Genomic DNA, 13,654 nt, shown 5'->3' with positions numbered 1-13,654 from the left:
GTTTAAGTTTGTGTAAAAACTTATACTAAAATATAAACTAATTATTTTTAATAATAAGTTGAGCTTTTATTATTATTATTATTATTATTATTATTATTATTAATAGAAGTTCATTTGAATATACAAATGAGTGTAACAGTTACATAAGTGTTACATAAGTACAGTTACATAAGTGTCAACTCTGATGCAACTCTGATACAACTCTGTGGCTGAATATGTAAATAAGAGCAACATCACCTTCCCGAGCATTACTCACTTAATGAAACAATATATCTGGTTTTAAAGTGAATAATGTAAACCCCTGCAGATTTAAGCGGAACACAAAATGAAAAATGACTCTCATGAAAACCAACCAACACAGCCCACACACTTCAAACATTTATTACTGGAGTTTTGTTTTTACAATCATTATATAGTACATTTATCAATGAAGCATATATTAGAAAAAGAAAGTTTGACTTTGTGTTAAATAACATTCTTCAAAAGCTGAAAGTGAAAACAGCCAGACAACAAGGCATGTTCTTCATACTTTTTAATAAAGTGTCTTTTAACATTTACATACAGTATGTCCATAAACCCTCTGGACAGATAAAATAGATATGTGTTTAGGCTGTGATTTATTCATATATTTGTTTTACGTTTACCCTTTTTTAGCATTAGTAAATTGAACATACCAAAAATGACTGCATATTTCTATTTCGGGGCTGTCATGCCTCGACTTTTGCTTTTTCTATCCCTGTGTATTAACCAATATAATTATTTAACCCACATCTTGTCATTTTGTCTATTGTACGGAGTAAATTAAAGCATTTGACAAATACAAATTTGTCTAATAAAGTTCAAAATGTTGTCCAGTAAAGCTCTAAATGCATCTTTAAAAGCAGGTGGAAACTGTAGCAGCTATCAAATTACAAGACCTCTGTGAAGCTGCTGCAGCATACAAACACCACTGTGAAGCTAAGCTGCAAATCAGCACATATTGTTCATCATTTTCTATTGCAACAGCTCAGAGTTTTATACTGAATTTGTTATTATTATTATTATTTTATAGTGAATCCCATTGTGAAACAGAAATAACGCGATGCTCCTAGTGAAAGTGATGATAAACAGGGGAACAGAGCATGTCTACATATGAACTGACTAATCCTCTTGATTATTATTAAGACAAAAGTTCAGTCAGGCTGGTCCCCTAGAAGTCATCCTCCTTTTTCAGATAATGGAGAAACAAGGCGTGCAGGCCCTCTCTTCAGCCCAGCATTAACATACATGAGTGTACCGTGCAAAATCATGAAGAGGTAAATCAGGGTTAGGGGATGCAATTACGGTACGAGGATTCCCCTAATTCTATAAAATATAGCATGAGTAATCATGCTGAGTGGAAGTGAAAAGCCTGCACAAAGTCAACTGTGTCCACACTGAAAGCAGCTCAGCTTCTTTTAGATGTCCTCTGTCCTTCGACAACATCCTGTGGTGCAATACATTATTTGGTGTGTCTGTGTGTTAATATTACACTAACATGGTATTTTCATTTCTCCAGAAACAGTCAGCACAGATGGGGTTTTATTAGTAACACTGGTGACAGTCCATGGAGCGGGAGGTAAGATGGCGTGCAGACGGACACACGTGTAGTCGGGGTGTTTATTTCGAGATGGCTTTCTCTGCTTGGTGCCGCTGATGGCTGTGAGCATGCCTGTCTCAACATAGAGAGGAAGTACATTAGAGCCAGCCCAGGACGTACAGTACATGTGCAACATTTGGCGTAGAAATGGAGAATTTGACAGATATTGCAGAAACAAAGACAGAGAGAGGTGAGAGAACAGGGTGTTTCACCTGGTGAGGTCCTCTATGTCCACCAGCATGGCGTCCTGCTCCACATGCAGCTCATCCCTCATTAACAGCAACTGCACCAGCTCCTCATTTAGACCTGTGTTAGATTATACATGTCATTAACTCTAGATAAGTCTAATGCATTGTTGAAGGTGTCGCTGTGGTGGTCAACAGAAGAGATTTAGGAAGAGAGGAGGAGAATTTAGGAGCCAGATCTGTAAATAAATATTTTAAGTATACCTTTTTTTTTTAAGGTTAATTCGTTATGACCTCCATATTATACTATAAAAACGTTTGAAACTCAGTAGAGAGTTACTATAAGAGGATAACTGGATTCAAACTAACATAATTTCTCAATGGTATACTTACATTTATTTACGTACGTATACCCACCAGGCCACACACAAGTCTTTAGTAGCATTATCAGCATTGTTAATGAAATGCCTTGTTTTCAGGCTAAGTACTTTGCATATGTGGTCAAAGTATGTGATCCTAAAGGTTTGTCCAACACTTCTAAATCATTGCTGTTTTTCTTAGTTCTTAAAATTTGACCTAGTTAAGATAAATGTTTTTCACCTGCCAACAATGGTATGCAACTAAAATGAGAGGACAGTTTTGCTTTGTGTCATGCGTGTGTGTGTCTTTCTACTTGTGTGTGTTTTGTGTGATTAACTCACTCTGAATCTGTGAGTGTAAGTCATTTGTGATGACTTGCAGCTGTCCCAGACTCATGTCCCTCATGTCCCCTCGCCTCAGATTCCTCTTCATCAAGCACTCACTGATGTGGGGCAGATGGGGAAGCTGGGTATTTAAACACACAGACAGGAAATTGCTGCGTGTTAAACAATAAATAAATAAAAGTGCAAAAAGGCTCATGATTTGAATAAAGACTAAAGTGGTTTTATTCAATATTAGTCAAAGTCAACTGGATCAATGTGTCTCTTTTTTGCAAATGGGGTTTTCTCTTGGTCGCACACTCACATGCACACACACATCCTTATAAACCCTGACTGATCTTCTATTCAGGCAATGTAAGTCCCTTATTTCATTTTCATTTTGTTGTGTTTACTGTAACAGCAGTTATAGTAAATACATAGAAGTAAAGAGCTGATCAGTATTTCTCTCTCTCTCTGTCACTGACTAACCAAGTCAGCCACAGGTGAACGTCTGTGCAGCTGGATTTGCCTCTCCACCTCCACCTGCATACGGGCCATGGGTCGAGCCAGAGCTAGCGCCACCCGGGCCTCCTCCTGAAGCCTGCGCTGCACCCGCCAGAACCCGCCGAAGTCATCTAACGGGTCTGAGTCTTCCTCCGCCGTGTCCCGGTCCGATAACGATGAGCTCTGCTTGCTCTGGAGAGGAAGTAGTGTGAGTGACATGTCATGATGTAACAGCCGATTGTTCTCACGCGTGGTTATTCCAAAGTGCAATGAGAGTAGAGAAACGAGACAGAAACAAACATGGGACACATACACAACAACACAGAGACTGTCTAAGCCGTGCATACCACAGGTGACAGCGGTGTGTCCAGACTGGTCTCTGTCCTACTGTCCTCAGCATCGCTGTCTTTGTCACTGCTGCTGTCATTAACAAAACACACCTGCAGGTTCACCCCACTCTGCAGTCTGAGAGGAAAAACACAAAGAGGGAGAGAACGTGAGAGAGGAAATGTTTTTATATATATATATACTTTATTGTAGTGCTTTCATATCCAGTCACATGTTATTATATGTTTTTTTTTCCTGTTGCACTTCAATTTTTTTACAGTTTTATATTATGGAGAGGAAATGTTGATCTTTAGAGATAGAGAAAATGTATCCCAGTCAGAATGAAACTTATAGCGGGAAATTCCTGGTTGATTGTACTGATTTTGTTTACAAACAAACCCAGATAACAAAAATCACGTGACATTTACCTCACAAAATTACCTGGATATTGCGCGCATCAAGTTTCTCATGCAATCAGTCTACCAGGTTCTCAACCCGGTCAACCAACACAGTCCAAACAAAGTCCTAAGGTCTTTGGCAGACACAATCAGCACAGCGATTTAAAACAGCAAGAATCAGCACACCCCCTAACAGTCCCATCACCTTCATCAGAGCAGGGGAGAAGGCACAATATCAGCCTAGCTCCTCGGGAGGGCTTCTTGCCACCACACTGGACTGGCAGCTCCAAGTGGACCTAGGAAGGCAGCTTAAGTTCCCAGAAAACATGGCAACCACTCCGGTCCACCCAGACATGGTGTAAACTTCACAGTCTACAAAGCAAGTGGTCCTGCTGGTACCAGAAGACCAGATTGAAGAAACCAACAAGTGCAAAAGGGCTAAATATGAAGGTCTTGTTACAGAGTGCTGGAGAAATGTCTGGAGAGCCCGCTGTGCACCAGTCAAAGTTGGATGCAGAGGCTTTGCTGGCCATTCACTACAGTGACCCGTCAAACTACTTGGAGTAAAAGGACTGCAGTGCAGAAGATCCACCAAGAACATTCTGCAGGCTGCCGAAAAGGCCTCACGATGGCTGTGGATCCGTGAAGCAGGACCCCTCTTGGACACGGGTCGGGGGCTGATCACTTCCGTCTGGGTCATCACTGAGGCTGTATCCAAGTACCATTACAAGATGTGTTCTAGAACTATCCTCACATGACGATCCTAAAAGACATTTTACAAAATTGTGCTTATACAATTATTAAGAGAGTGGAAAGTGGAAAGGCCCAGGAGTTTCAAGCATTTGCAAAATTATAAAAATTAATAAAAAAAATAAAAAAAACACATGGTAATCATTGTAATTTCAACAAAAAAAGCAAAACTATCATCAAAAGGTTTAGCAGCTCTATATAATGCGCTGTACATCGTGTGCCAGATTCCATGGGGATTCAGATGAACTTTTTTTCTACCAGCACAAGGGATCCATCATTATCCACCATGGCAAATGGTGACACTCACTCCCTTTTAACACACTACATATTTTTAAAAGAGGATCCCCTTTTTCTAAGATGCTCGACAAATGCTCGTGGGAATAATGCCGGGGCTGGGTGACCAATAGCAAAAACAATTGATTGTCATAAAGAGACCGCAATAATAATAAGTTGATGTGGAATGTCAAGATTATTATTACTGTTCAGTAAAACACATCCTTTTGGTATGTGAGTTTCATGATTTGGGTTCAGAAATCCTAATGCTACAGCATATAATGAAATGTTATGATACAATGGTGTGATTCCAACGTTGTGGCAACAGTTTAAAGTGAGATCATGTCACGTTTCAACATAAATGAGGTCTATAAAGGATGGTTTTCCGAGTTTGATGTGGAAAAGCTCGACTGGCCTGCACTGAGCCTTGCCCCCAACCTCATCGGGTATCTTGGGGATGAATTGGAGAATCAACTGCAATCCTGTGCTTTATTGGCCAACATCAGTGCCCAACCTGACCTCTAATGCTCTAGTAGCTGATTAGGAAAAAATCCCTGCAGCATGCTTCCAAAATCCTGTAGAAGGCCTTCCCAGAAGAAGACTGGAGGCTGTTATAGCAGCATATCAATACAATAAAGGCTTATCTTATCTTATCTTATATCAATGCTCATGGTTTTGTACGGATATGTTACACAATAACACTTGGGTATTATTTCGGTGTCTACATACTTTTGGCCAAGACGTGCATTGATGTCCGTAATGTCACAGTCTGTGACCTCATATAGTAGAAACAAACGGAATTGAGAGCTTAAATTAAACGACTGAAGCCAAAAACATAACCCAAGGCTCTTCACAGCAGTTGCACCTTAACCTCAGCCTTTCCAGGAGCTAAAAACACCATTCACTCAGTTCCAGATTATGAGACTCTGACTGAAAGAACCTAACAACCCAAAGTGACCTTCCCCCATACACTGGGATGAGAACAATAACTTATACAACATCACGAACTGGACAGGGTGGTGTTGGAATTTCCACCCCAAATTAAAGTCCAGAGGGTGCACATTCACCTCCACTGGAGGTCACATGATTCCAATTCCACCAATCACAGACATGGTCTTAAATCAGGCATCACTTCTTCTTTCAGAGCATTCAGGCCACAGACACAACTGCACTTCCTCAAACAGCAGCCAGTAGCATAGGGGGCGGCCCCATTGTCAATGTAAACGCCCCCTCTAAAGAACAAGTCAAAGTGCCAGAGAGTTACTGCAGGTCAAAGCTGCCGTGAAAAGAAAGCAGAGTTTTGTAGGTGCAGTGGCTTTGGTTAACCAACTTGTGTCTGATGTAATGCAACTCTTTCCACTGTGTGTGTGTGTGTGTGTGTGTGTGTGTGTGCGCGCATTCGTCCAAAACCTCAATATGCAAATGTGAAATATCAATTTCGTTGGACAATGCTTTCCTTTAGTTTGATTTTATGTCATTTACTTAGTAATTTCACATGTCATATAACATCAGGCAAAGGGACTGCCGACGAAAACCACCACACTTTCAGCCAACTCGGGTACATTTACACTTGTTTGAATGTTGATTCAAATTATTATTATTATTATTATTATTATTATTATTATTATTATTATTATTATTATTAATGTACATCTAATTCAATCTATATTTGTAATCATTTTGCAATGAAATTTAGGATACAAAATATTGCTAAAAAAATGTATTTGTTAAAATTATTATTTTTTGCACTTTCATATAGGTCAGTGCACGTCACTATGTACCAGCAAACTAATAGGGCAGTCAAATATAAACAGTAAAACAATGGAAGACTAATGCACACACATTTGCAGTATTATTGTGTAAAACACAAAATATAAAAATAATATAAATAATAATACATCTATAATAGATATAATATAAAAATGTAATAATCTGTTGACATTTAATGCTTTTTGTAGCAGTTGGTAGTACAATTTTTAAAGGGAAAGCATTTATGTCCCACCGTGAGAATTTCTTCAAACTCTGTCCTACTAGTGAAGCTAGGGCATCCCTAACTTTCTGTCTCAGCTGTTGCAATCACAGAGGTTAACCACTGTGCCACCTCCTCTGCGCCTACTCTTTCCACATGTGAGTTTCTTTGTTCTGCTGCTGTAAATTATGAGTCCAATGTCAGTTCCCTTCAGAATGACTAAACAGCCCTGCGGCCTTCTGGGAAAACGTCTGTTATGTTAATCACTTGTTCTCTTCCTCTGTTTTTTGCTAAGTCTATAAACACAGACACAGGATGAATCAACTTATTTTCTCGACCTACTGTCTACTACGTGACTCACTGTTTCTAAACTGACTCCCACAAAGGACCCGCTGTCATTTACTGTTTTGCACCTACATGCCAATAAGCCAATCCAATCAGCTTTATCTTTCTGATTTGTGTGTTTTGGGCTTTTAGTTGTTAGTTAATGGATAAAGTGAGCTGCTGAATAGCTCCATCTCCTGGTTGTTGAATAACTGCTTGTATTTGCCATGTAGATAGCTCAAGCTGTTACAGATGCTAAAGAATAGACCACGTGAGTGAGTGAGTGAGTGAGTGAGTGAGCGAGTGAGTGAGTGAGCGAGCGTGCGGCATACATGCATGAATATACACAAGAGGGTTAGACTGATATAAATGTATTGGTTTGCCAATAGGTGGGCTATGTAATAATTAATGGCTTGTATGGGTGAGTCATGTGGTCTATGTGAGGAGGTTCCTTATATAGGCAGCACATTAGGTCTACAAAACCTACAATGAAGTTTTATATTCAGGCTTTAAAATAGATTATGCTTTCTGTGGATCAATAATTAATTCAATCTAGGGCGTCTCTCATTGTTTCCCTGGCATCCATCTAAGAATAAATTCTGGGAGAACATCTAAAGATCTGAAGTGTCAGCTGTCAGAAGCTAAAACACAAAGATATTGGCGCAGGCCTTCAAAATGCTTCATTGATCAAACCTCAAGACACACACATGCAGGCACGAAGGCACTCACGCACGCACGCAATCCAAACCCACCGGGAGGATAGGCCGTTCTTGCTGCAGCTGGTATAGATGACTGGCTCGTCGTCATAGAAACTGCCAAGGGCAAGTTTCTGCCTGATGCACTCTCTCTCATTCCTCTGGGCCTGCCAGAGAAAAGAGAAAAATACATGAATATAAAAAAAATGATAGTGCTGATGCTGCTGCTTTAGTTCCATCTCTGCTTGATTGACCAAGTGGGACATATTTGTGAGAAGAAACATTAAGTGTAGTTTGCAATTTACGCAGCGCTGCCTGGAAGGCAGTATTGGGGGCTTAAAACACCAAACACCCAAATGCATCCAATTCTCTGTCTTTCACACATTAGGATAATTCAGCTGTGGGCTCATACTGTCATTATAATTATAAACATATGTTTACTACACTATCAAAGCTTAGCTAACACATTTAAAAAGACTCAGCTATTCCTTATTCTCTCCTACTCTATGAAAAGCTTAGATAATAAGTACAGCGATGTCTGTTAACACTCTTTTTTTCCTATTCTGTCTCTAAATGATCAGTTTTCCCTAAAAACATCAGGTTTAAATCGTCAGTGTAGAATTTTACAGCCCACCATCTGCAGAAAAAAAGACGTTTCTGTTCCTCCAGTTACACAGGTTCTTCAATAAATACTGGACTGCATTTGCAACCTGATTAAAAAGGCACGTCTGGCAGATTCCGGTGGTCTGGTTTTCTCTCACAGTTCAGAGACATACAGATCAGGTAAAACAGAAACTCTAAAATCTGCTCCCAGCTATGAATATATTGGTATGAATTGTCTGTCTATGCGGTAGCCCTGTTATAGACTGACAACCTGTCCAGGATGTACTGTACCTGCCACCAGATGCATCCTGGGATAGACTACAGCCCCCATAGGGATAAATGAATGAATGAATCTCGCTGCTTCTATCCTCATTAACAGTGCCCAGACAACATCCTGTTTTTATTATGGAGGGAAAGTATACTGTAGGGTTTTTTTTTTCTTTCCAGATCCCCACACCAGACCTAAATAATGAAAAGAAATATCTATACTGTTTTTAAAGGGCCCATGGCATGAAAATGTCACTTTATGAGGTTTTTTAACATTAATATGAGTTCCCCCAGCCTGCCTATGGTCCCCCAGTGGCTAGAAATGGTGATAGGTGTAAACCGAGCCCTGGGTATCCTACTCTGCCTTTGAGAAAATGAAAGCTCAGATGGGCCGATCTGGAATCTTGCTCCTTATGAGGTCATAAGGAGCAAGGTTACCTCCCCTTTCTCTGCTTTGCCCGCCCAGAGAATTTGGCCCACCCATGAGAGAGAGACATCATTGCTTTCAAATGAGAAAAGTGGCAGTTGGTCAAGGCCACACCCCCACTCTCCACCTTAATAATAACGTTTTTCCTTTGCTACAGTCCACCATCAAGACAGCAGCTGATATCAGTAAGTAGTTTGTATATATATATAGATATATATATATCTATATATATATATATATATATACACACACACACACAATATATATATATATATATATATATATATATATATATAAACAATACAATAAAAATACAATAAAATAGTTGAAACCATGCACTTTGTGCTGATGGTTCAAAATGCAACGTCATTCAGCTTTCTGTTTGGCAGCTTCATGTATATAATATGATAGACAATTTCTCTCCTCTCCTATTTTTTCTTCTGGACCAGAAATTATGATTTACTTAGTTTCTCATCATCTAGTTTCACTGTCCTGAATTAGTGTTGTCTTCTTTCCTCACTTCTTTTTCTTCCTTTCCTTTTATGTCATACCCTGAATCATTTATCATTTTCACTGTGTAGCTGCCATTAGATCTCTTAGATGTTTTCAAACTAGGCCTATATATATTTATATTTTCCTATATAATATAATTATAATATATATATAAAATTTTTGTTTCATTTAGTCATTTGAGCTACATGAGTTTCTGTACACAAATCCAATATGTTGTAGTTTCAGTTTTTTCTTGAAATATAGAACAAAAAGTTTCAACATGACATGATTTCCAATTCTGGCTCCATAAGTATTTTTATATTATTGGATTGTGCCAAGTGCCCACATCTCCTAAGGCTGCCTACTACTCTGTGTGTGTGTTTGCTTGTGACACACCGCCATTGAAAAACACCTCTAAAATTAGAGATGTTTCTGTTATGCGTCAACATGTTCTCTCTCTCTCTAAAAAACCTCAAAACCTTTTTTTTTTGGTCAAGCATCATTAGATGAGGCTGGGATGTAAGAACATAAATCACAGTCGATCGCCTTCACTCTTGCAACCAACGCTCTGCCTCCTGATCATCCACTTCAGATGTCCTCCTTACCAGCAGACTGTCTACATCACACCCACAACCTATTTTACCCTCCTAGAGGAAAGTATGTAGTAAAGCAAAACTGTAAATGATGTCAAATCATCTTCATTCATGGAACAGAACAATGCAGGTTATATGATTATACACACATCCATTATATGAGAGATGAAATGGCTTCACTGAGGAGATGTAAAAACAGAGATTAACAGGTAACGACCACATATGAACATCCTTATGCCACCTCACAATTACACAGCCGCTCATCCATTATGGCTGACTCATCTACAGCAGCTCACCCATCATGGATACCTATCATGTTTCCCTGTAGATATTATGCTACATATTCTACACCCTCAGAATCACTAATGCATAAAAACACAAATCCACACACCTGGTAAACGCGTTTCTCCTGGTGCACCATCCTTCAGCGCATCGTACTGAAACAGCCGCCCTGCCCTTCTCTACACTGCAGTGAAGCTAGACCCAGGAGACCCTTTCATATACTGCAGCTCCGTGCAGGAGAGTAAGGGAGGGAGGGAGGGAGGGAGGGAGGGAGAGAGAAGAGAGCTGTTAGGGGAAGGAGGGGAGGTAGCAGAAAGAGGAGGGGGGAATGTGGGAGCAGGAGAGGAAAGAGTGGGAAGAGACGGAAGCGCAGGAGGAGAGGGAGGGGAGAGACAGAGCTGCTCAGTGCTGCCACTGCTCTCCTGATCTGTTATCGGCTCCTCCATCTTCCTCATTTGCCTTCTTTCTTTCTCCTCACCTCTTCATCTTTCTTTTAATCAAAGGAAAGGAAAAAATTGCAGCTGCTAGAAATCTTTGTCCTGACAAGAGCAGACGGACCTTAGATAGATTTACAGATATAAGGGCACATGATTGGTGGTGTGGTGGGCTAAAAGGCCAGGCTAAACATAGCCTGATGAATGAGACTGCAACACTGGAAAACAAAACCATTAAAAAGGCTGATCAATAATAGCTCCTCTAATGAACGTCAGCACTTTTTAGCAGCACTGACATTTTGTCTCCTAAAGGAGTCTCATCCAGCCCCATTCCACATCCCAGATTCAAACGTGCTAAGCTGTGAGAGAAACCAGGAAGGGTGTACATGCCCACACGTGCGAAAGAGAAACACAAATACACACACACACACACACACACACACGCAAAAGCATGTACACATGCACATAGTTAGTTCCCACAGTGCTGTGTCACAATGCAGCAGCGGGCTGATTAAAAAGCGTAACATTTTGAGTCATCTTTCATCAGGATCAGAGGCAGACTATCCTCAGCCTTTCTATTCCATGCATTCTTGTAAGGGCAATGCATACACCATTATAATCATACATGTATAGTAACCAGATGTGCATAACCTCATATTGCAAATGCTGTCATGCACATTTCTTTTTATGTAATCAGCTTTGCTTCTTGCTACTTGAGAATGTTTGGGTTTTTAATATTTGTCTGAGAACTATGTTATTTGTATAGAAACCTGGACTTTTGCTGAGTCTCTGAAAGATGCAGTGAAATTTCATCATAACAAATGGACTCTGAGGGAATAATTCAGTGCTTGTGTGGCTCAGACAGAAAGAGAGAAAGACAATCACTCACAGAGATGCTGGACAGTCTGGTTCGCCCTCCACTGTAACAGTCTTCAGCCTGTGGTGCAAAGATATCCTGGAGCTCCTCGGCCCAACTGCGGCTGTTTACCATGCAGCCTCTTCCTCCTCTCTGGTGTTGTGTGTCACAGTTGCCATCATCTCCACAGTCCTCCCACCAATGGCCTGTTGTGGCCTTTCTCATGAACACCTGTCCCTCCTCTTCATCATCCATGTCCACATCATAATCCCCCATAAAGACAAACTGTATGGAGAGGGTGGAGCAAATGTCAGGGTTGGGGGAGGGACTAAGTGCCCTGGCTGGGAATATAGTCACAGATGGACTAAAGATATAAAAAAATGGGACACAGATCACTGACTGGAATCAACCGCTTGAATGCTGGCTGTGTCAATCTTATTAATTCTCATGGTATCTTTATGTGTACTGTGATCATACAAACAAAAATAAATAGATCAATATAATTGCAGCAACATTGGCTTAAACATAACGGTATAGCAATATTCTTTGTCATATTTCCCATGTAGATATTATGTTCCTAATCTGAATTTCCAGTCTCTGACTTCTTATTCTATTTCATTTCGTCTGTACGAACAAAAGTCACAAAACATGTTCTGTTAAACATACTGAACCACAAATACATAGCATGGTCTTCCATCCTAAATTGTAAATACTGGTAAAATAAAAAGTCAAATAATATTTAGCGCATGCTGTACATAGGACTTACCTTCACTGTAAAGTGCAGAGTTCTCAAGATACTTGAAATAAAAATTCAATTCAATCATAACAAAACAGAGATAAGCACAGTGTGGCATAAAAGGAGAATAGATTCTCCCACGATTGACAGACGATGGCCACCAAAGGATGGATTTTAGGATTTCTTGCTCTTCTATATAAAAGTTCTTATCCTTGGCTCAGTGCTCCATAATTCCAGCTGACTAACGCAAAAGAAAACGAATAGGAAAAAAATACAGACGTGCGTCCTTGCTTTCAAAGACCAGCATTTCTGTCGTCAACGTGTGGCTTAGTTTCAGTGGTGTGTAGATTTGTGTGTGTGTCCATTGTCACGAGGTGCCCAGAGGAGAGAGTACCATGTTGAAATATATAGGAACAGACAGAATGGGGTGTGTGTGCACGCTATATATAGGCGCAAGGGGGATTCACATAAAATAACTAGAAGCAAAATAAGACTCTTCTCCAGCACGCTTTGGAGGAGGGTCTGGCAAAGCGAGACTATGTGAATACCTTCTCCAATGTGTCTCAAGCTACTGAATTGTTTGAAGGAGTTTGTTGGCTTCATTTGTATCTTTCACAGTATTCTTCATTTATATTTTGTCTACATTAACATACAGGAATGTGTGTAGTACAGTATTCTGGCTTCTGTGCTTATTTGCTGCCCTTTAATTTTATAGTCATCCCAAGTAGTAAAAACTACAACAAACAATACAACAAAATAATTCCACAATATACTTGTTAAAAACAATAATTTCACAAATAATCACAATTCAGCTTTATAATTGTACAAAATATTCTTTGCTGAGCAGAATTTATTTAATCATTGTTGAAAAGTCAACTGAAAGCTTGTTTCATGCCTCTACAGCACAAACATTTTGAAGATGTTTTTTTTTCTTCTCAGAAAACTTTAGTGGGAATATTTCAAAAGTGGATGACAGGCTCAGCTGTGATATCATATTCTGCAAACAAGCTTATAGACCTCAATCATGTCACCTCTATACTGAAGTAGGTTCAGTATACAGGACCTCTCATATCTCTTTCATACCTGGAGTTTAGTAGCCCTTCTCTGAACATAGTTTATCTTTTCTATTTATTGTAATTTATACAGAACAAACTTGTAAATTCAAGAAAACCCATAGGTCTGAGGACAGAGGGTGTTTTTATGCTGTACAGATTGTAAAGCCTCTTGAGGCAAATGTGATT

At 39.7% G+C, this 13,654-nt stretch overlaps 1 protein-coding gene across 2 annotated transcripts; it reads right to left on the bottom strand.

Moving 5' to 3' along the window:
* Positions 1-365: 365 nt before the first annotated feature.
* zgc:153615 (uncharacterized protein LOC777747 homolog) lies at positions 366-12,757 on the bottom strand. Of its 2 annotated transcripts, XM_039816771.1 has the most exons (8): positions 12,444-12,757; positions 11,711-11,962; positions 7,781-7,890; positions 3,335-3,452; positions 2,973-3,179; positions 2,505-2,628; positions 1,831-1,924; positions 366-1,690 (listed from the first exon to the last, which is right to left on the bottom strand). In XM_039816771.1, the coding sequence occupies exons 2-8, from the start codon at positions 11,951-11,953 to the stop codon at positions 1,639-1,641; spliced, it is 948 nt and encodes a 315-aa protein (XP_039672705.1). In that variant the 5' UTR covers positions 11,954-11,962; positions 12,444-12,757; the 3' UTR covers positions 366-1,638. The 2 variants fall into 2 exon arrangements, with proteins under 2 accessions (XP_039672705.1, XP_039672706.1); XM_039816772.1 differs by lacking the exons at positions 11,711-11,962; positions 12,444-12,757 and adding an exon at positions 10,497-10,608.
* Positions 12,758-13,654: the final 897 nt, after the last annotated feature.

The sequence above is a fragment of the Perca fluviatilis genome, chromosome 11 (assembly GCF_010015445.1).
Source record: "Perca fluviatilis chromosome 11, GENO_Pfluv_1.0, whole genome shotgun sequence".
In the NCBI taxonomy this organism is placed as follows: Eukaryota; Metazoa; Chordata; class Actinopteri; order Perciformes; family Percidae; genus Perca; species Perca fluviatilis.
This window is presented reverse-complemented; position numbering and strand designations above follow the sequence as displayed.